At 40.7% G+C, this 23,797-nt stretch overlaps 1 protein-coding gene and 1 pseudogene across 1 annotated transcript in view; one reads left to right on the plus strand and one right to left on the minus strand.

The window, feature by feature from the left end:
- DGKI (diacylglycerol kinase iota) overlaps positions 1-23,797 on the minus strand; it is a 316,603-nt gene that overhangs the window by 206,943 nt on the left and 85,863 nt on the right. The window contains exons 10-14 of the mRNA XM_027770499.1: positions 23,327-23,409; positions 21,735-21,795; positions 6,740-6,853; positions 5,280-5,417; positions 1,351-1,429 (exon numbers count right to left, since the gene is read on the minus strand). Of these exons, the coding sequence (XP_027626300.1) occupies positions 1,351-1,429; positions 5,280-5,417; positions 6,740-6,853; positions 21,735-21,795; positions 23,327-23,409 (475 nt within the window). The remainder of the gene's footprint in view (positions 1-1,350; positions 1,430-5,279; positions 5,418-6,739; positions 6,854-21,734; positions 21,796-23,326; positions 23,410-23,797) is intronic.
- Positions 9,974-15,243, plus strand: LOC102467702 (methylmalonic aciduria and homocystinuria type D protein, mitochondrial-like; annotated as a pseudogene).

Genomic DNA, 23,797 nt, shown 5'->3' on the forward strand with positions numbered 1-23,797 from the left:
CCACCCCCCTCTCTCTCTTTTGCTCTCATAGAACTACAGCTCTCTCTTCAATCGATATCATTGCTTTGGGCACAGAAATTGATCTCTACAGAGTCTATCCTCTCAAAGCCTCAAGATTCTAGAAAGGCAAAGTCTACTGTAATTGCCACACTTAGTAAGGGACTTCACCTATTTGCACTTCACTGCTGTTTTATATTCTCTTTTAATCCTGTAGCTCCACCCTTGGCTTTTAGTACAAAAGTGTGTTACCAGTACTGTATTCTCTTTTAATCCTGTAGCTCCACCCTTGTCACTTTCTCTGCATTATTTCTCTGGGAATCTGAAAAATTCAATTCACACTGTATTTCAAATTCTATGGGTTAAAACTACTTACACTCTCATGGAACCTAGAGGAAAAGAAGTGAAGTACCTTCTCACCTATGACTTTTGTTTTACAAGTTTCTGAATAACCAACATCCTGGGATTGTTTTGGTTATACATACATATATTTATAAGGAACTAGAGGCAGCTATAGCTAAGATATAGACATACACATAGATGAATAGTATAATTATGTTAACAAGAGAATTTAAGAGAGGATAGGGAGAATGAGATTGAGAGACAGAAAGAGAAAGGTTGGTAGGGATTATAAAGCATAAATCCAAATTTAAAATTTTCTGAGTACTGAATGGGCTAAGAAAAGCTTTAGGAAATATTAAAACATCATTAGTTCATCTTATCTCTCTTTTAAAAATAGCTTTGTTCTCCCAGTCTTGACTCTATCTCTTTAGAGACCTGGAATTATCACAGCCTCATTCACCCTCATTCAGTGGGATCTCTGCACCTTCCTACTGAATCCAATCACATCACACTCTTTTCTTTCAACCGGGACTAACTACAGTCCCTCTATTAGTCTAAGATGCCTACTGTTCTGTTTATGCACACTTCTCTTTTGTTTTTGCTATCTTTCAGTGGCTCTGGTTACAAAGTATTAAACTTCAATAACAGTGGTTGGTAAAGCTGTGAGTATTCTAAAAATGTTCATGAAAGGGTCTCTCTTGATCACATCTTTGTAGTTCTTGACGTCAAAACTTCCAGTCAAAGATGAACAGTGCCAAGACCTAGAACATACCTCTGGTTCTATTAATATTCTTTGCTACCTCTGAGACCCTTTTCATACAATGAGGTCCCAGGCACCTGTTTTCTCTAGGGTCCTATCTTGTCTCACTACCAGGGTCATCATGAAGGTTAAAATGTAACAACACAAAAGCACACTGCAAACACTTAAGTGATATGCAAACAAAAGGGAACATGCAAAACACCTGCTGGAAACTTCCTCCCTGGGAGATGCAAATGGGACGTTGTCCTCACCTCTGGATTCATGGAACTCCAGTGTGACATGAGCATCGAATCCGAGGCTGAAGTAATTATTGAAAACATTCAAAGGAAGCTGCAATGACAAACAAAGGTAAAGTTGTGGCTAGCTCGGTGGAAAAAAATAAATAAAACCTAAAGTCAGACAACTATCTCTGGGGAAGTCCTGGGAGAGACCAATCACAACCCAAAGTAAAGGGCATTTATGTAGAGGGGACAGGGAGTTCTGGAATTAATTCATGAGTGAAGGACTAAATCAAGTAATTATCTCAAGATTTATAAATAGTGTACATATGAGTTACTCATCAGGGGCCAGCAGATGGCGTGGTGGTTAAGGGCACTGGACTCCCACGTGGCTGACAGTGGTTCAAGTCCCAGACCTAGCAGCTTGCTTTCTCACTTTTCTTCTCTCTCTCTCTCTCTCTCTCTCCCCCTCCCTCCCTCCCTGCTCAAATTAAAATAAATAAATTTAAATAAATAATTCTTAAAAACAAAACAGAGTTACTCATACAAATTATTAAATAACCATTGTGTAGATGTTGTAATAATAGAAATTTATAAGCTAAGGGATTCATACTTGCAATAGTTAGCAAGTAAATTTAGAAAGTAAATTCAGGGCCTGGCAGGTAGCATGGTGGTGAAGGCGCTGGACACCCACATGACTGACAGCAGTTTGAATCCTGGACCTGGCAGCTTGCTTTCTTGCTTTCCCTTTCTCTCTTGTTCCAGTCAAATTAAAAATAATAACAAGTGGAATTAAATAAACAATACTTTTTTAAAAAAGGAAGTAAATTCAATTATTAGTATCTTGTCTAACCTATTTAATTAGCAAATACACTTTTTTCAAGGAGTTAAATTCAGCATATGAATGTTGCAACCTAAGATGAATGATATTTATCTATTATCTAGTTTCAAAAAATATTTCTTATTCTACTGTTGACCTGTAGGAGAAAAATATATATGCATATGTACACACCAATAGCATTATTTAGGTTCCCATGTAATTTATCAAACCTTGTATCTTTAATATAGCCAGGAAATCTGCAAACGTGGCCGTACTGATGCACAGGTGAGCCCTAACTTTTCTCCCCAGAGTCCTCTGTTTTCCTGCCTGTTACTGCCACAAGTGGAGTGAGGCAGAGAAGGATGCAGCCTAAAATTCCCCATTAAAAAACAAAACTGATGGGATTATAAAGCGTAGCTGTAATGTTAGGAAGGTGTATGAAAAATGCTCGAAAAGAAAGCCATTCTCCACTTTACCTTCTGCAACATGGATTAGAAGATAAACGTTAGTGTAATTAAGAGAGGCAATATACTCAGATAATTATCAGGTTTATGCTCCAAACTGAACTGTATCTGTCTTCTATGAGAAACACAAGTTAGTGTTTTAACCCACAAGATTTGAAAAGTAAATTTATTACAGTGCTCATGTGCCCCTAGATAAGTAAAATGCTCAGTTTTGATCAAAGGGAGAATTTTGTCCCACTAGGAGAAAAATAAAATGAGAGAGAGGACAAGAGAGAGATTACGGTAGAATGAAATTGGATTGTCTTGGTCTCTAATGGGCCAGGAATGACCCCACCTGACAGCCGTGAGTAAGAGCTTACAATGATTCAGAGGCCAAACCTTCGAAATGGTTCCAACTAATTGGAGAACACGAAGAGAAACAACACACAGAATAACGCCAAAGTCATGTCTACTCCTCTGGCTTTGCAATTGAGAAAGTCCAGTTCTTGCACTTCAACAAAATATCAGTCCTTAGCAAGGACAGCATGGGTTGGTAATCTTGCCAAAAGCAGAAATACATTCAGATACTCTACCATTTACGTTCCTTTGGCTACAATTCTAACCCATGTCTTAGTATCCATGAAAGCTGAGGAGAACATCTGGTCCTCATCTCCTAAATAATATCCCAATTAAGTCTGTTTTTTAAGTGATTCACATTTTCCATGAAAATTTGCCTCAATTTCCATCTCCTCAAAAATCCATTTTCAGAGCCCTTTAATTATCTGGATTGATATTCCCTGGCTACACTAAGAACTCTTTCCATTTCGTAGGCTGTTGGGAAGAGAATTAAATATGGATTTCTACTGCAGGCCTAACCATTCCAAGTTTAGTGGGAAAATGACCTTAAAGTTTCCATATGGTACTCTTCATCCTCCTTTGGCTGTTTGTATTCAATGTCTGTATGTCAAATACATTAGAAAAAAGTATCACATTCCAAGATGATCCTGTTATTTTAATAATATTATAACATTATCAACTTAATTCAACTGAACGATTGTGGTATCTACCAGAAACTTTATTAGTTTTTAGGACTACAGTTTAGGTGGAGAGAAAAAAAGGGCAAATATACATACATATATATATATATATATATATATATATATATGTATATATATATATATATATATATGTGTGTGTGTGTGTGTGTATAATTTATTTAGAGAGAGATTTTTGCTGTAAGGTGCATGAACTCTCTGGAGAGACAGAAAGTGAGAAATCAACCCTGGGCGGGGGATGGCCATGCTGCAATCTTTCCTCCTTCATTTTCCTCTCAGGATTTTGGGCACACACATATACACACCTCACATGAGTTTCAAGTCACTGGGTCCATGACTCAAACCGCCTTCGGCTACATGGTAGTCCAGTGATATAACCATTATGTCATCTGCTGGTGCCAGCAAACTATATTCTAACCTATTTAGCCAAACAGGATACTTAAGTAGGTATCACAAGTGGTCAAAGCCATGGTGCTACTGAGTACATGGATGGGTGTCATTATGGTCTAACATGAGAGGGGAGTCAATCTATTTCAAGGTGATAACATCCAGGGAATCTTTGCCTCAATCCACAGCCTGGTTCTACTTAGTAGGGGTACTGTTTACAGTACATATGCCTGGTTCTTAACTCTGCATTTACCTAATCAGAATATCTAGGAAGTGGGTCTTGTAATCTGCAATTCAACACACACACCTGGAGATTCCTATGCAGACACTGAAAACACCATCATAGAACAAAAGTGGAAAGAAATATAGAAGCAACAGTTACTCAGAGACTTAAATTTATCTGAAATTGGGGATAAAACCTGGAACCAAATGTTCAAGTGAAGTTTTACAGTAGCATATTTATAACTGTGCCCCTCATTTTGTTCAGGGTGAAATGAAAGTTTAATCACTAAAAGAAGACACTAAGTGATAACATTTATTTAGGCATCTTCAAGTCCCAACCAAGTGATGAAACTAGCATAGTTAATATCTTCCAAACATAAAAAATATTTCATGTCAAGCCAGAAAGCTCAGGAAGCTACTGAAATACATGTCTAATGATTCAGAACATATTCATTATTTTATCTTCTCATAGATAAAATTTAATTTCTTGCAATTAACTCAAAAGATTAAAACATGGGGCTAGCAGGTAGCACAGTGGTTAAGGCAGCTGGATCTCATAGTGGACTACATGGTTTGAGTCCAGCTTGGAAGGCACTCTGGACCCATGTGGGTGCAAGCCCAAATATCCTCAGGGAAGAATGGAGAAGAATTGCAGTGTGGCCATCCCTCCAAAGGGGTGATTTCTCACTTTCCCTCTTTCTATCTCTCTCTAGTGAGTGCACCCACCCAATTTCAAGCCAATAAATAAATAAGAAAGATTGAAACATGAGTACATGCCTTTCGCATGTGAAAATTGAAGACAGAACAGCTCCCTGAGCTCTGGAAGCAAATCTGAAATCTAGGTCTTTGACGGTCTAAGGGATGGAGTCATTGGGTAGTATTATTAGAGTCAAAGCTCTAGTAGCCATAAACAAAATCACTTTCTTGTGATCTCATAGGATGGAATCAGCCCATAACTCTCCAGCCAGAAACGTGTATCTGTGACTTAGGCAGATGCTCCAGGGTTCCTTTCTGCTGAGGAAAGAACTCTCTAACCTTACACACACCATCTTCAAGCTCTTCTGGAGGCAGGTCTGGGTTTCTTTCCACATGGAGGTTCCAGCGATCTAGCTGTACAATCGTCCCATCTTCCACTTGGCATAGGATCTTAGACACAGGTTCATCAGTGTAGCCCTGAGGAATCAGAGGACACACCCATTGCTGTCTGGAGTACTGAACAGTGCAGCCCATGTTTTATGCAAAGAGGAGCCCTCTTGCTATAGTCCTATGCATTGTGTAATCAGTGAGCCTGGGAGAGTAAGCTGTTCTTGAGGTACTCAGGGTGTAAGATGACACTCATGGGTAAGATGCATAGAAACAATCGCTCTGGCTGGTTTGATCTGAGCAATCGTTCTGGCTGTCACCAGGAACCAAGAGTCATCTATACGCATCAAGAGCCATGTTGGATGGCTACTTGTATCAGAGTAAAAGTCAAGACTTTGTGCCTCTAACTAGAGGACTCTGGGAGATATGCAACAAATGTATCCACCTCTCCCTGGCCATCCCTTCCATGACCCAGGGTAGTCTGACTAAGGAACAACCCTTGTGGGGAGATATTTACTCCTTGGGGATCCATGGTTGACAGCATGTTTACTAAGCATGGTCAAGTTGTTAATGTGGATGTGAAAAGTTAACACTAATACTTAGTTGCCTCATGTTGATATATTTACTATTTGTACACTACCTACTTTAAAAAAAGAAAAAAAAAACAAAAAAAAAAACAAAAAACACTTTCATTGACCCAAAGGCCAAATTGATATATGCTACATCGGAAGATAATCTTTACAGAGCCCAGCCCAGGAAGTGGTCTGCAATGAGTAGATAAAAAGTTGGCGGGGACATATATGTTATGTATATGTTAGTACACTGTGCCTTCTTACTATCTAAGTAATATAAACTAAGTAAACAAAGGGCTAGTTAGTGACACGAGAAATATTAAGCTGTCAGGAAAGTCATCACATATTTTTCCAAGTGTTTCTATGCAAAAACGCATCATGACTTTCCAGACAACCAAGCTTGTCTGAAGCTGGCTCCCCTCATGATGAGGCTGATGAGAAAAACCAAATGCTCAACAGAAGTTGTAACTCTTTCAAAGTAAGAAGTCTGAACCAGATTTTCTATTCTGGACAAAACTGAGGATTAGGATTAATTCAAATCTGCATAATTGCTTTACAGGAAGCAACTCTCCCACTGGTTTTTAGTGGATACCTCAAAAAGTCCTAGGCATGTGGAATATCCACCATATTTCCCTCACATTAAACATTCCTTTCCTTGTAACTGTTTATAAGTTTAAACTGAAGAAGACTCCACATAAAACCCAGGGTTCCTGGGCACTCGGATCCCCAGTTCCAACATAGTCCTTGAGCAGCAGCAGAAAGGACTCCGCCTTCCTTTAGACATCATGGATCAGAGGACTCTGTTGCTTGCTGAAACAGGCAGCCCTCGAGAGTTCTTACCCCTCCCCAGTTGAGAGTTCGAGCCAGGTCATTCCCAGTCCCCAGAGGAAGGACCCCCACAGGTGGCTGAGGACTCAGCTGCAGTTCATCCAGGATGGAAAGGATCCAGCCCACCTGCAGACACATCGGGGGCCAGAAGAGATATAAGAAAGATAAATAAGCTACAAAGAAGACAACTTCAGAGAAAGTTTTAGAGAACTAAACAGAATGTTTTTATTTTTCTGTAAAACATGTATGATTTAATCCAGTGTGGGAAAAACAAAAAAAACAAAGCCACTTAGGCAGTTTCAAAATGGTAAACCTCTCCTAGGGAAAAATAATCATTTGGTGCATGCTTTATCATAAACCAAATTAGACCCATTCATCTGTGTGTTTAACTAGAGATGTACTTTGAAATTTAGGAAAGTTAAGGTTTAGGGAATTCATATAATAGGGCATGGGAGGGAATGCAAGACTCGAAATCAGACTAAATTTCAATTCTGGCTCACACTGACTGTATAACCTTGATTAAATTATTTAATCTCACTAAGACTCATTTACTTGATTTTCAAAATGGGGATAATAACACCTCCTCATAGGATTGTTTACAGATTAAACTAAAATGTATATAAAACCCTTAACTTGGTATGTGGCTCATGTAAGCACTCATTAAATGAGTGCTCAATTAAAATAGTACCATCTTGGAAATTAGTAGTGTTTTCCTGAATATTCCTATATTCTTTTTAATGAAACATTATGAACACATAATTATGGGTGGACCTAGTACCTATTATAAATTTAGGCAAAAAATAAACACTTATATACTAGAATTATATTCCTGTTTAATCTTTTTCTAAGATAAATAGTACCTTAGGTTTAGTCTTATTATAATTATTGGGTTGTCAGAAAAGCCATGATGCATTTTTGCATTAGCAAAGCATGTCATGACTTTTCTGACAACCCAATATTTAGAAAAATTATACCAAAAGAAACTTACATATCCTTACAAAGGCGTGTTATTGTAGAACAGGATTCCCCAACCCTACCTAAGAATGTTATAACTGTAGGCTCACATGAATTTCTATGCATAAAGATACGAATGTCAGAAGACAAGCTTACTTTAAAAGTTATGGTTGTGGGGTCAGCAGGTGGCATGTTGGCAAAGGCACTGTACTCCACCTGTCCAACCGCAGTTCAAGTCATACACCTGGCACCTTGGAAAATCACACCTGGTGCATGTGTGTGTGTGGGTGTGTGTGCACGCACGTGCGCGCACACCCAAAATTCCAGGAGAATAATGGAGGAGAAGGGATTATTACATGGCCATCCACCCTGAGGGTTGATTTCTCACTTTCTCTCTCTCTAGTTCTGTCTCTCTCTAGTGAGTACACACACCCTATGGCAAAAACCTAAAAAAAAAAAAAAAAAAGTTATGGTTTTATTCTCCCATAGATCCTTAACCAATCTTGTTTCAAATTGGAAAAAATATTGTGGTATGAACTTCATTATTCTTTTCCTCTACTTTTAAGTCAGCATTGCCATCTTGCAATTTCACTCATTAAAAAGCTAACTATATTTTTGGGACCAGCAGTTAGCATAAAGGCTATGTCGCTGGACTCCCATGGAGTCGACCACGGTTCGAGTCCCGGACCCGGTGGCTAAAACTCACGCCAGGTGCGTGTGCGTGCATGCTCAAGATTCTGAGAGGAGAATGGAGGAGAAGGGATTGCGGCATGGCCATCCCCCTTGGGGGGGTGATTTCTCGCTTTCTGTCTCTCTGTCTCTCTCTGTCTGTCTGGTGAGCGCATGTACCCTATAGCAAAAACCTCTCCAAAAAAATTAAAAATAAATTTTTTTTTTAATTTTCAAAAATGTTTAAAAAGCTAACTATATTTTTGACATCTATTCAGTCTGCATTTGTGTGAGATTCATGATTTTCAAAAATACTACTTTAAGAATACATTTATTGATCAGTACGGTTACCAGCAAACTAATTCCAGTTGAGTCTACTCACAGTCAACGAAACAAGCAGCAGAAGTTGGAGAAGGAAGTTTATTTGTGCAACTGGGTTATAGGGAGACAGTCAGCAAACACCACCAAACTATCTCAAAAAGTTCAGCACGTGGTCAATATTTATAGATACAAGCTATAAGCATGTGCAAATCACCCCTCACTATTATCAAAGTCAATCACTTTCCTTTGAGCAATTATCCTGATTCCTAGTTTCTCATCTGACCATTCCTCAAACAGACCTTCCCATGACTCAGCACTTGGTCAGATGGTTTGCTTAGACACCCTTCCTAATTTGGGGACCAGCAGATGGCAGAATGGTTACATCACTGGACTCCCACATAGTTGACAGTGATTTGACTCCCAGACTCGGCGGCTTAAAACTCAAGTCAGGTGTATGTGTATCCATGCCCAAGATCCTGAGAGGAGAATGGAGGAAAAGGGATTGCAGCATGGCCATCCTTCCTCAGGGGGTGATTTCTCATTTTCTGCCTCTCTGTCTCTCCAGTGAGCACAGGTGCCCTATAGCAAAAAAGTCTCTGTCAAACCACAACAAAAGATAAAGTATATGAGACTGAACTAGTGAAATAGCATTTTATGACTTTTGTCTAAAACATTGCTGATTTTCTTCTAGGCTTTCTTTTCTAGTTTTAAGGATTTTTGTCCTGTCTTGAGCTGTCGATAGGTTCATGAACCTACTATTTGAACAGAATCCTAACCTGTTTCCTGGCTTTAAGTTTTAGGCAAAGTTCCTTAGCATTTCTATGATTTATTAAAGTTAAAACTGCTCTTCTTGAAATTAAAAAATATATTTTAAAAAATTCTCTGTCAAAAAAAAAAAAATCCTTTCCTAATTTCAAAATGGTTGCAGTCTTGCTAAAACTCAAGCTAGCCTGCTTCAGTATTACATACATAAAACACAACAAGCAACTGAAATAAAGCGATAAATGAGTTAGGCTGAGATACATAAGGAAGAATGGCTGCTCTCGGGGAGTTTACAGTAACGAAAGGATTGACATGCGAATTGCTTTCTATGTGCTACCCTTGAGAAAAGTCCTTTACTGAATTATCTTATTACATTCCAAAACAACTCTATAAGACAGATACAGTTTCAGAATTTGAGACTCAGAAAGTTAAATGACCTGTTTAATATCACATTGTTTATGTAGCAGAGCTGGCCTTAAAAATTAGGGATGCCATCAACAGCCAACCTCTTAACCACGACATAGGGAGCCTTTGGCAGGAACTTCAGGTTCCGATGAGTCTCCAGGAGTCACTGCACCTCCAAACAGTGCACCTGATGAAACCATGGCACCACATGGACCTCAGGATCGGAGATCTCAGCTTCCTGGGAACATGGGTTCTGACTGTCACCCCAGTGGTACTCCTTCACAGAAGAAAAGCCAGGTTCATAACCTGATGTTCTAACAGAACATTTATCACGTGAAAGCCATGAGTGATGGCACGAGAGGTGAACAGACTTCAGGACCATGATGCACCTGCTGCACAAGAAATTGACAGTGCAGAAGTTATTTTCAGTGCCAGAGTAGAGTGTGCAGTCCCAAACATGTCTGGAATTGCTGCAAAGAGACTTGGAATCAGTATTTCCAGAAGAAAACTAAAAAGTAATGATTCTGTAACACAGAAAATGAAGAATGATATGATCATGTGAACTGAAGAGGTAGAAACTGAAAGAGAAACGCTCTTAGGAAAGTTTATCAATGGTGCTAAGAAAATTTGCTATGCTCTTTCAGCTAAAGGCTATAGGGCTGGCCTTACTGACCCATCATCTGGCTTAACTTCTGTGTGTGTGTGAGACAAACAACGCTCTTTTTGAAACAGATGAACACTATTGACATTTAGGATTCTCTGTCGATAATCTTGGCTGCTGCAATGTGATTCCTTATAGTCTCTGCCGTACCCATGTAGTTATAGGAAGCATCTTCTCTAATGTAACACCAGACAGCCACATTATGAAGAAATTAAGTGGAACTAGCAGTAATGTCAATGTATTCGCTATATTGTTTGTATGTAACAGTTGAGTTGATCTATAAACACTGTCAAAGACTTCCATTTTTAAAATATACTTATCTCTTGGTATTTATTTCCACATGTACAAATTTGCAACATTGGCACAGGATCTGAGATTCTGAAAATGCACATGCTCATACTCTCACTGAATATAGGTGGAGCACATCCACGCTGGACAGAATGTGGCCGTTAACCTGTAACCAGGGTATGCGCTCTCACTGTGCTCTCTCCCCTTGACTGGAAAAATCTGTTACATAATCATTTTTATTCAAAAAAATGATAATTTAATTATGAAAAAATAATCAAAATAAAGAACTAAACCCAATTCTGGATATCTCACTACTTCCGAGCTAGGAAAATGCTTAGAATTTATTTAATCAAATTCAGTTAATTGGCAGACTTATTGAGGGAGGTGCAGAGATCATGTAATTTTCTTAAGACTAACTAATTAGAAGTAGCAAAGGCAGAGTCGTTCCAGTTTCTCAATTTCCATTTAAAATTTTCTCTTCCACTTTCCAGGGAGCAAAATTTCCCCACCAATTAAGTCTAAAATTTTATTTTCAAAAAAGACACACCATTTATACAATGTACTAAAGGAAAACTCCAGACCAGGCCATAGAAGTGTCACTATGTTTGCACAATGCAGTAAACTAAAACTCCAGACCTATGAAAGTGTCAGAAAGTCTATGCATTCCTTCACACTGGGCAATTTGCTCTTAGACAACTCCTTAGATTCCCAAAGCCTCCTTGGTTCTCGTCTCATACACAGTATCAACAAAGCTTGCTACTGAAATAAAAGAAAACAGAGATGCCAGATGCTGAGTGAGTTCGGATGACTATGATAGACGCTGTTTCTGCTGTACTAAAAGCACAAGCTGAGCACAGTAAAAGCAGATAGTTTTCATAAGCTACAAGAAGGGGGTTTAAAGGTCATCGAGCAGGACGCACACACTCAGAAATAATGGGTCAGTGACAGCGGATGCAAACAGCCTTGAGTAGAACCAGACCCGTAGATAAGACACAGAACTCTGTAGAAATGTCATTCAACACCCCACCCAGAAAAGAAAGAAGACAGCATTCTCTTCAAGGTGTCCCTGGGAGGGACCAGCAGTTAGTGTAATGGCTATGTTGCTGAACTCCCATGTAGTCGACCACGGTTTGAGTCCCGGACTCAGTGGCTTAAACTCATGCCGGGCGCGTGTGCGTGCGTGCCCAAGATCCCGAGAGGAAGGGATTGCGGCATGGCCATCCCCCCGGGGGGGTGATTTCTCGCTTTCTATCTCTCTGTCTCTCTCTGTCTTTCTGGCGAGCATACACACCCTATAGCAAAAACCTCTCATTAAGAAAAAAAAAAAAAAAAAGATGTCCCTGGGAAAGGATCCTTCAGTCTCCCCTGTCTCCCCTGTCCGATTTGTACTTGCAAGCTACACCATTTTCTTTCAGGCAGATTTCAATTAGAAAGCTTGGTGCAGTGTTTAATTTAAATATGTCCCTTTTTTCTTGGTAAAGATAATGCTGTATCTTTTTGACACCCCATTTCACTCTAAAATAGCAATGATAGGGAGGAATAAAGAAAGGAAGATATCTTCATGGGTCAGAAACAAACAAAACACAAAGCTGGAAGAGCTGGGGTAAGGTTAGGTTAGGATCAGCTTGGCTCCTGGTCTTGCAAGGGGGAAAACCTTGGTTTGGCTTCTGTTTGAAAATAAGAAATACAAGTCTGCCCCCTGCTGGTAGAAGGCTGTACTGAAGCTGGGCTCTCTCAGCAGACAGGAAAACAGGTGGGCCCAAGAATGTAAAAACAAAAGAAAAAAACACTATCTGGGGTCATGACCGAGAGAAAGCTGACTGGAAGAAGCTGAGAAAACCTTCCTCTGGCAGGTGCTTGGCCTAACTTTCCAGGAGCTCACTAACACACCCCAACAGCTTCCCAGCCTCTACCATCTTTAAACGACCTGATTCTAATCTACAAGTCCTGGAAACAATTCAAAACTACTAGAGGTGGAAGAGAAGTGATACAGAGATAGATATACAAGAATCAAAGCAACATCCCCTAAAGATGAACTTGAAAAAAAAATTCTAATCACATGAGAAGTGCTGATACTAAATGAATGGAAATGTCAGGGGATTCATTCACTGCCCACAAAAACAAGTGACCCCCAAATGACTGGCATCAATGTCCCATAACCGTCCTGAGTTGATGCTGTGGCTTCCGGCAGTCCTCTGCTCTGTAAGTTTGCCCTCATTCAAAGCTTCCTGGGCTCTGTTCTTGTTTTCTCAGAGAAGGTTGTCAAGCACTCGTGTGACACTGCACTGTGGCTCCACAGAGTGGCATGGGCCCTGGGGGTCCCTGGGCTCCCCACCATCCCCTCTCCTCTTATGCTTTGGCCTACACAGAAAAGGGAAAGTACAGTTGATTTGAATGTACAAGCCGTCTTTTTTTTTTTTTTTAAGATTTTTGCCTAAGACATGATGAATACAAATAAGATAACTCAAAATACTTCAAACAAAAAATATTTTGGGGGTCACACACACAAGATTTTTGCCTAAAAAAGGATGTTTGCCTGAAAGAGACAGAGAGAAAGTGAGAAATCAACCCCCAGAGGGACGGCCATGCCGCCATCCCTTCTCCTTCATTCTCTTCTCTGGATTTTGGTGTGATGGCTTCCAAGCCACAGGGTCTGGTATTCAAACCATGGTCAGCCCTACAGGAGTCCAATGCCTTAACCACCATGCCACCTGCTGACTCCAGAGCATCCCTTTCCTCAACAGGTGATTTGCTTTATAAATTTGATACACACATTCTACCTCCTTTTTTCTCCTAGTAGCTAACTGATCAACTAATTTTTCCTGAAGATAAGCAGGTACTCTTGTATGCATCATGACTTCACCCTGGGAGTCATCACAAAGCTCTGCCTCTCACACCCAGAGGTTTTTAATCTTAAGTTTCTCTCACGGACAACAGCGTTAGCAAAAATTCTTTAGGTCAGGCAGGTCTGCATCTTTCCTTCCACAGGTCCTGAGCAGTTCTTCTTAGCCACCAGCTGCACCATCACGGCCAGCTTCCCCAGAAGGCCGTATAATGCAGGGGTAGAGGGGAGGACTGGGGTGAACCCTGCTCTGCCACATTCTGGGCAGGTAAGTTAGGCAAGTCACTTCATCGAAGTTCCCTCTTCATCTACAAGAGGAGGAAAATAATCGCATCTGCTTCTGAAGGTTCATTTACCAATGAAACCATGTGTAGGCATTGCTGGCATGTGCCCAGCAAATAGAAAATGCTAAATTAACTAGCAACCACGATTTAGCTGTATTTTCTTCTCCTTCCCTCACTGCATCAATGAAGTTTCTTGGAAGCAAAATGCCTCTTCCTCTGTTTCCTGTTAAAGAATAGCTGAGTCCAAAGTTTGCACATCAGTCCCACTTTTGGTTGTCATCAAATGAAAAACAGGGGCTGGCCCTAGTCTCAGTAATAGGACACGGTGATTAGGCTGTTGGCTCTCCCATAGCTGACAGTGTGGTTCAAATTCTGTATCCAGTGGCTTGGAAAACAAATACGTGTGTTCAAAATTCTGAGAGGACAGTGGAGAAGAAGAGATTGCAGCATGGCCATCCCACCTGAGGGGTGTTTTCCATTTATCTCTCTCACTGGCTTTCTTCAGTGAGCACATGTGCCTTATAGCAAATTAAAAATAAAATAAATAAAATAAAACAAAACAGAGAGAGAAAGAGTAGTAGTACCTACAAGAGCAGGAGACATAAAAGATCTTGGGTAATAATTTGTGGTTTTGCCCTTCTAAAAAAGCAAAACTATATAAAACATCTTGAGGCCCCAAAGCTGTTCTGGAAGCTCAGCCTTTGCAACAATCAGGAGGCTGTTCTTACTTAAAGTCCGGGCTACACACCGCAGGTCTGTGGGCAGGGACTGAGCTTGCCAGGGCTGCAGCATTTTCAAATCTTCACTAGCTCACCAGCGTCCTTCCAATTAAGTTCTTTAATTAATCACAACTCACAGCACTTGGCATAGCTCCCACCAGAACTGAAGAACCTCATCCCAACTGGGCCAAATCATTTCCAGCTTGCAAAGTTCTTTCTTTCCTTAATTAGTTAAAGCAGGGCTGGCAGATTGAGCACACCCGGTCTCTGCACCCGCTCGGAGCAGCCACGCCGCCAGAGCCGCCGGCCAGTGCTGCCACCGCCTGGCCGTTCTCAGCTTTAGCAGTCACTGACTGCAGCGTTTTGAGCCCTTTCATTCTGCAGGGTTCTAGGATGAGAGGGGGCTGAAGAGTGGAGAGGACTATGAACTGACATTGTCTTCAAACAGAACAGATGCGTGTTACACCGCCCGGCTGTGTATGCAGGGACTTAGAGAAAACAAGGGCAACATCCTGAACTCTGGAAGAAAATCAAGATGCAGCACTGGACAACTGGATGACCCATTCCCACACATACACTATGAGTCTTTGATAATTTATGTTCACACTTAACAGTTTAAAAAGTCAGTATGTGAGGGAACCAGCAGTTAGCATAATGGCTATGTCGCTGGACTCCCACGTAGTCAACCGTGGTTCGTGTCTAGGACCCGGTGGCTTAAAACTCCCGCCCGGCGCGTGTGCGTGCGTGCCCAAGATCCCGAGAGGAGAATGGAGGAGAAGGGACTGCGGCGTGACCATCCCCCCTGAGGGGTGATTTCTCGCTTTCTGTCTCTATGTCTCTCTCTGTCTGCGCAAATAAAAACTTTCAAAAAAAAAAAAAAAAAAGTCAGTATGTGAGAAAGAAGGAAGGAAGGAAAGAAAGAGGGAGGGAGGGAGGGAGGGAGGGAGGAGGAAGGAAGGAGGAAGGAAGAAAGAAGAGAAGAGAAGAGGTTTAAAATTATCCCTGAATCAATATAAGTCCAGGTATGGGCTTTTTTGGAAATAGAATGTAGGTTTGGGATATCCATTCACTGGTTCACAATAAATCCATGCCGAGGGTTTACTGTGCACTTACTCATGGTGGGGGGATGTCAAGGACAGGGTGAGGCGGAGGGAGAAAAGGAGATTAGAATGATCTGCTCTGTTCCTGTCAATTAGGGACAAATTATGCTTCCTTCCCAGGCATGGCTGTGATAAGTCAGAGCCTGGGGTGCCTCCTGTTTGGAATTCACCTCAAGTAGGGAAGCCAGTTGAGCCAGGAATAAACATCAGATGGATGGATAAAGCCAATTTCATTGCAGGCCTTTGGAAAGAAAATAAAATGATTAAAGGTAGACTTGCTTATCCATCTGGCTCTTCAGGGTCAAGGACAGGTATCCTGGGGCACACCTTGGGAAGTCACAAAGAAGATGCCTGTGCCTTAAGTCTCCATTCACATGCTCATTAATATCTAAGTAGGGTGGCACCAGCAGTTAGCATAATGGCTATGTCGCTGGACTCCCATGTAGTCGACCACGGTTCCAGTCCCGGACCTGGCAGCTTAAACTCATGCCGGGGGTGTGTGTGTGTGTGTGCATGCCCAGGATCCCGAGAGGAGAATGGAGAAGGGATTGCAGCGTGGCCATCCCCCCTGGGGGGTGATTTCTCGCTTTCTGTTTCTCCTTCTGGCGAGTGCACGTACCCTACACCAAAAAACCTCTCCAAAAAAAATAAAAAATATCTAAGTAGGGTGACAGGCATAGGGAGCTGGATAGGTATAGATGTGGCCAAGAATGGGAGAAAATCCTCATTTACCACATGCCCAAGAATGACTATTTCGGGACCAGCAGTTAGCATAATGGCTATGTCGCTGGACTCCCACGTAGTCAACCGCAGTTCGCGTCTGGGACCCGGTGGCTTAAAACTCACGCCAGGGGCGTGTGCGTGCATGCCCAAGATCCCGAGAGGAAAACGAAGGAGAAGAGATTGGGGTGTGGCCATCCCCCCTGAGGGGTGATTTCTCGATTTCTGTGGCAAAAAACTCTCAAAAATAAAAAGAATGACTGTTTCTAGTTTATAAATATGAGGACTTAAAATCATTCTTGAGTTGGTATAGAGACCAAAGGTGGGACCAGACTATCTGTTACTGTAGCTTTGTGATAGCCTTTAAATTATGCAAACCATCTAGAAAGAGATTACGCTGCCCAACCATGGGCCACAGGTGGAGACGGGCACCTGGGTGTGGCAAATCCACACCGGATGTGCTGAAAGTATAAAATGCAGGCTGGATCTCAGAGACTACAGAAATAGAACATAAGATATCCCACCAGTCATTTTTATAGATTACACAATTATTCTGGAGAAATAAGAAATATAATATATAATAAAATTAATTTCATCTGTGCTTCTAAACTTTTAAATGCCTTGTAGAAAATTTAAAATTTTTTTTTGAGAGATTTTCACTGTAGGGCGTGTGTGCTCACCAGACAGACAGAGAGAGACATAGAGACAGAAAGCGAGAAATCACCCCCCAGGGGGGATGGTCACGCCGCAATCCCTTTTCCTCCATTCTCCTCTCGGGATTTTGGGCATGCACGCACAGGCGCCCGGCGTGAGTTTTTTAAGCCACTGGGTCCGGGACACGAACCGCGGTCGACTACGTGGGAGTCCAGCGACATAGCCATTACACTAACTGCTGGTTCCCTAGAAAATTTAAATTTACGAATGTGACTTGCATTATAATTCTCTTGAGCAACAATGGTCTACACTACTATAATGCTACAGTTGTGAAGAACCTTAGAGATATAAATGTATCTCCTTGCAGATTTAGAGAGTATCCAAAACAAGTTAAGGAACTTCTCAGAGGATGCAGAACACAGTGGCAGACCACCACTTTTGCCTCCACCTCCAAGTGCATTATGGGGAGATACATTACTCTGCCTCCTTACATTTTTTAATAACATACAATTAAAATAACTTATCTTAGGACCTAAGAACTTTTCCCCCCAAAGTAATGCAAAATTTCTGTATATGAGGGGTTGTCTTCAGGAAGTTCATGGGAAACACATACCCTAAAATACTCTGTGCATACATTTCAATTTTTTTGCACCAAAATAAATACTTTAATTCTTTTTCCGCAAATATTTTGAAGTCTGTTATCTTAAATAATGTGTTGTACATTTAAACTAATACGGTTAAGGGTTAACGTACCCTCACCCTACTCAGTCAAAACTATTCTGATCCTGATTCCTCCCTGAGCGTTGCACTGCACAGACAGAATCCTGACAGCAATAGACATGCTCCCTAACAGAACACCTTAGGCCAAGTATACACCTGATACTCCTGCATACCCTACTTGCCTAAAGTCAGTAGTTTTTCTTTCTGAATCCACCAGGTCGCCTCTTCTTTGTATAATCTTTCTCCACCCCAAATGCAAAATTTTGTATTCTAAACTAATAAAACTAAAAAGTCAATTACATACTATGATGGATATTGTCTAAATCCCATAAGTGTCTCATAAAACACTTTGTTCAGGCAAGGTAGAATAAAACCTGGTTTACGTAAGATATAAGATAAGCAAAGTTTTGATTCTAAGTAACTGGGCTACAGATGTTATTTTAGATTAAAAAAAAAAAAAGTTCAAAATTATACATCAATTTGGGCCAGTCCATGGTCTGGTCGTTAGCATGTAGGAGCCCACACGGCTGACTGCATGGATGAAGTCCTGGACCTTGCAGCTTGAGAAACAAACCAGGTGTGTGTGCATGCATGCCCTAAGTCCCAAAATGAGAGGAGAGATGGGGGAGAAGGGATTGTGGCTGGCATGACTATGTACCATGGCAGGGTGCTCTCTCTCTTTTCCGCCGTGGATCATATGACCTCTGGCAAAATTTTAAAAAATAAAATAAAATTACACACTAATGATAGAGTACATACAAAAGGATTTCAAAAAGTTCATGGAAAATGGAATTTAAAGTGTGTGTTTAGTTTGGCTTGTATTTTTAAAAAAGGATTTTGTTTTGTTTTTGTTTTTGTTTTTGTTTTTTGGTATAGGGCACATGTTCTTGCTGGAGACACAGAGAGAGACAGAGAAACTGAGAAATCACCCCCCACAGGGGGATAGCCAATCTGCAACTTCTTTCCCTTCACTCTTCTCTCAGGATTTTGGGCACACACACACATGCACCTGGGGTGAGTTTCAAGCTGCCAGGAATGGGACTCGAACCATGGTGAAATATGTGGGAGTCCAGCCCCTCAACCACTATGCCACCTGCTGGCCCAAACAGGCAGTCTATGTGTTAAGGAGGAGGGGACAATGGCATCAGAGAGCTCATAAATATTAAGCACTGTAATTAGATCTGACCACTGGGTGCTCATTAGGATTGTACCAAACTTCACTTAATAATTGCTCGAGGTTTTTGTCTGTTTTTGTTTCTGTCTTGGACATTTTACTGAAACTTTTTAAAATTACCAATTACTTCCTTATCTCCAAATTCAAAAATAATCCTTCAGTATCTCCTTAAAGATTTAACTACTGTCTCCTTCTCTTGGAGAGGTTTCTGTTTTTTTGCTATAGGGCACGTGCACTCGCCAGACAGACAGAGAGAGACATAGAGACAGAAAGCGAGAAATCACCCCCAGGGGGGATGGTCATGCCGCAATCCCTTCTCCTCCATTCTCCTCTCGGGATCTTGGGCATGCATGCACACGCGCCCAGCGTGAGTTCTAAGCCACCGGGTCCGGGACGCGAACCGCGGTCAACTACATGGGAATCCAGCGACATAGCCATTACGCTAACTGCTGGTTCCCCTGTCTCCTTCTCGAAACTCCTTGTTTGGTCTGTTTCTGGGACAGGATGAACTACTGGTCGACCTTCTATTCTTCTGCTTTCATTTCCCTTGGAGACTTTTAGACTCCGTAATTATTTACTGCACTTGTGTCTGACTTGGCTTTCTTCCTCTTTTACTCTTTATGCTTTGAAATCCTACAGTTTCAAATAATTATCTAATTGCAGAGAATTTCTAATTACCACATAACCTAGCTCAGTCCTTCCTTCACATATCTGCTGACTAGAGGAAAGAAAAAGAAAGAAGGAAGAAAGGGCAAGGAGAGGTCTCAGAGGAGGTCCAGTAGAGATGAGGTTTGGGAGGTAGGGCAGCCAATTCAATGGTGGCCTCTAAGACTTGGGGATGTAATAGGTAGCTAATGTGGATTTGAGTTAGGAAAGAGGAAAGGCTGTGAATTTAGACACTGGGGTTACCTTTGACTTATCTTTTGCTGTCACTGAAACTTAGAGAAGGAGAAATGATGTGAGTGGGATGCTGAAGTAATATGGAAAGACAAGTAGCTTCTGAAATAAGGAAGATATCTACAATAAAGAGTCGCTAAAATTATCCTGGCATTAAAGATAACCAGTCTGGGGATGATAGGGCTAGAAAAAAACACTTACCTTTTCCCAGAGGATTGGTCACGATATGATTCTTTTTGAAGAAAAGCTGAGAAAATTCCTCATCTATCCCCAATATATTAGAGATATATTTCATCCCTAAATATATCTAGCACACCATAATCAATTTAAATGTAATTGATTCCATGGCCAAATAATTTTGGAAATCACTGATTAAACAAAGATAAATAGATTCGTAAGAGATTATATGAAATTCTATAAAGTAATAATGTGTATCATGAATCTTGAAGAATAGTAAATAATATTCAAATAGGTTTTCCTCTCCACTGAGTCTCTTGTGTGATTAACGGAAACACTGTTCCAATTCATTTTTCTTGCATTTATTAATGTACAAAGTCTATCCAATGCTGTATTTAGTGCTTACGTGCTATGAGAGATAAAATTAGAGGATTTTGATGCTACCTTTGAGAATAAAGACCTCTTGTTAAGAAGATTAAAGGAAAACAAAAGATATGTCATAATAGAATCCTAGATCTTACAGGATCAGACTCTAAAGCCAGAAGTAAAAGATAACATAATCCAAATGTCATAGCCCTCCATTCTTTACCTCTGTTAAATGTCAATATAAGTAAAGGCAAATCAAGAAATAAAAGAGATAATAAGCAGGGAAATGGGGAAATACAACCATGATATTAAACATCAGCACAATTCCATCTTTTCTTCAAAAATGAACACAAATGGGACCAATTAATGATTGATTTTTATGCCAAACCAATGTTAGTCAATATTCTGAGTTTTAATTCCAATAGCAAAAAAAGGTTCAATATAATTCAATTACATTGACATATTTTTAATCACTGTGACAAATTATTAAAAACTAATGGGAATAGATCAATTATTTTTTTAATTTAGCTATTGGAAGGGACCAGCAGGTGGCATAGTGGTTAAGGTGCTGGACACTCCCACATGGCTGACCATGGTTCAAGTCCTGGACCTGGTGGCTTGCTTTCGAACTTCTTCTCTCCCTTTCTCTGTCTCTATTTCTCTCTCTCCCTGTGTGTGTGTGTGTGTATGTCTTTGGTCAAATTAAAATAAATAAATGAATAAATAAAATTATTCTTTAAAATTTAGCTATTGGGCCAACCCCATAGATGAGTGGTTATGAGAGCCAGATCCCATATGAAAGACTACAATTCTAATCCCAGTCACAGTAGCTTGAAATCCTGCTGGGGCATGTGCACGCATGGCCCAAAACCCATTAGCATGGGGAAATGAAGGAGAAGGGACTGCAGCATGACCATGCCCTATCCCTACTGGCGGGTGCTTTCTTCCTCTCTCTTCCCCACTCTCTCTCTCTGGCAAGTGCAAATGCCCTCTGCAATTAAAGAAAAAACATCTTAGCTATCCATAATCTTCATTTTAATACCATGACTACATCCTTACTGGGAACAACGAGGTTATAATATAGTTAAGGGAATGAGATATATTTGGAAAGATCGAGGGTATATCTTTGAGGATAATAACAAAGTTCCTTCCAGTCTTAGAGATTATAATTCACATGAGCGAGACATGCATTTTAGGAGGCTGGAAAGATTGGGAAAGGAGGAAGAACTGTCACAGGAAAAACAAAATACAGACAAAAGGAAGGGGAGGATTGGATTCGCTTTCAAAGACCTACCGTTCCATCCCCACCACACGCCAGAATTCGCAGATTTGGCACTTTTCTGTACAACTCAAGCCTGTAGAGAAATAGAAAAAAAAATTTTTTTAAAAAATAGAAAAGTACACAAAAGAACACAACACTGATAACAGCAGAAAAAAAAACAGTTGTAAAATGTATGGGAGCGATGGCCTTCAGAGAAAACGTCTAATCCTGAGATGACAATATGTCAGAACTAGTTCCCAAGTAACCACAGGAAAAGCAACTCCAGTGACTGGATCAGAGACAGGCAGTACACAGGATAAATGGCCGACACAGGAGTGGGGTAGGTTGTAGGATAGTTTAATTTTCCTTAATTCCTATTAATGTATCAGCACATTATTTTCCTACCAGCTGTACCTTCCTCCCTTTTTCTAGTCCCATAATTCTCCCCTCTCCTGTCTCGAAGGAAAGCATCATTCATTAGTAATCAAGAGTCTTTATATTTTATCAGCTTTTCACAAATATGTCAGTCTTTTAAACCTTTACTCCCCACTCCGAGTTCCAGAAACTTTTTCAGATAGACAATTGCTTTGCATCTCATATTACTTATTCTGACTACTTTATTGAAAGTTATTTGTATCCCTTATGTTTTAATGTTCATCATGTAACATCTAAACTATGTCAGTGAAGAGATTTAAAACAAGGAACCGGGGGACCAGTAGATGGTATAATGATTACGTCACTGGACTACTACATAGCCAGCCACGTTCGAGTCCAGGACCCAGCTGCTTAACCATTCACACCAGGTGCATGTGTGCGCATGCCCAAAAACCTGAGAAAACGAAGCAGAAGAGACTGCAGTGTGGCTATCCCCCACAGGAGAGGGGGAGGGTGATTTCTTGCTTTCTGTCTCTCTGGCAAGCACATGTGCCCTATAGCAAAAATCTATGTAAATTAATAAATAAAACAAGGTACTAAACAACATGCTCTTTTCCTCATGTGCCTCTCTATGGAAAGGAAAGGTCATGGATCGCCTCTATCTAGAGTTTATTATCAACACTTAAAAACAGAATGAAATATCTGAGAATTCCCCAAAAGGGATCAAAAATGAAAATGCTTCCCCCATACTGGTATCAAGTCTTTAAGTATAATCAATCAATCTACCAACCAATATCTCTTTCTTCCAAATACACGCATATGCACACACCCCACTCCAATTCAAATGTTCATAAACAAATATGGCCGCCCTCCACACAGACACACTTAAACTCCCGTTAGTGTGCACCTCAGACTTCGTACATGCCCATGTAGCGAAATGACACGGCCTTCTCAATTCACAGACACACTGAGTCAGCTCTGCTTGCATATACGTAACCGCAAACGCACTAGTGGTGTTCGCCGAGTTAATAACTGAGAAGATTTACTTTAAAGACACCAACCCAATAAAGAATAAGAAGGAACATCCGATACGGTTTTAAAAATAGGAGAGTTTGGGTGAGAAAGTAGATGAGAGATGGGCAAAAGATGCTTAACAGGGTAATCAGATGATGGAGTTTGACCCCAAAGCACAAAGTTCTTCTCATTTGCCTAAAATACAAATGGATTCTGAAGGGTGTTTGCAGACTTACGCATCTTTTGGTCCTTCCTGAGAAAGATCAAAGACTTGCCGTGGATTCAGGTACCACATGAACATCTGCAGGACTTTGGTTCCCTGGAACAGCAACAAAAAATTGACAATAATAGGAAGAAACTTATCATATTCACTAATTACTTAAAAATTAAAAGTAAGTCTTTTCATCTAAAATATTGATAGTATCTAATCATAAACAATATAGAAAAGTAGTTATAGGACCATGGAGGTTAAGGCAAGTAGAACCCACGTGCCTAACTGCACAATTCAAGTCTCAGACCTGGAGGCTTAAGAAACATACTGGGTCATGGCCAGCAGATTACATGTAGCAGTTACATCGCTGGACTCCCACATAGCCTACCATGGTTCAAGTCCCAGACCCGGTGGCTTCAGACTCAGGCCAGGCACAGGTGCATATGTGTCCAAGATTCTGAGGGGAGAATGGAGGAGAAGAGATTGTGGCATTGCC

The sequence above is a fragment of the Tupaia chinensis genome, unplaced genomic scaffold (assembly GCF_000334495.1).
Source record: "Tupaia chinensis unplaced genomic scaffold, TupChi_1.0 Scaffold000140_1, whole genome shotgun sequence".
NCBI classification, from domain to species: Eukaryota; Metazoa; Chordata; class Mammalia; order Scandentia; family Tupaiidae; genus Tupaia; species Tupaia belangeri.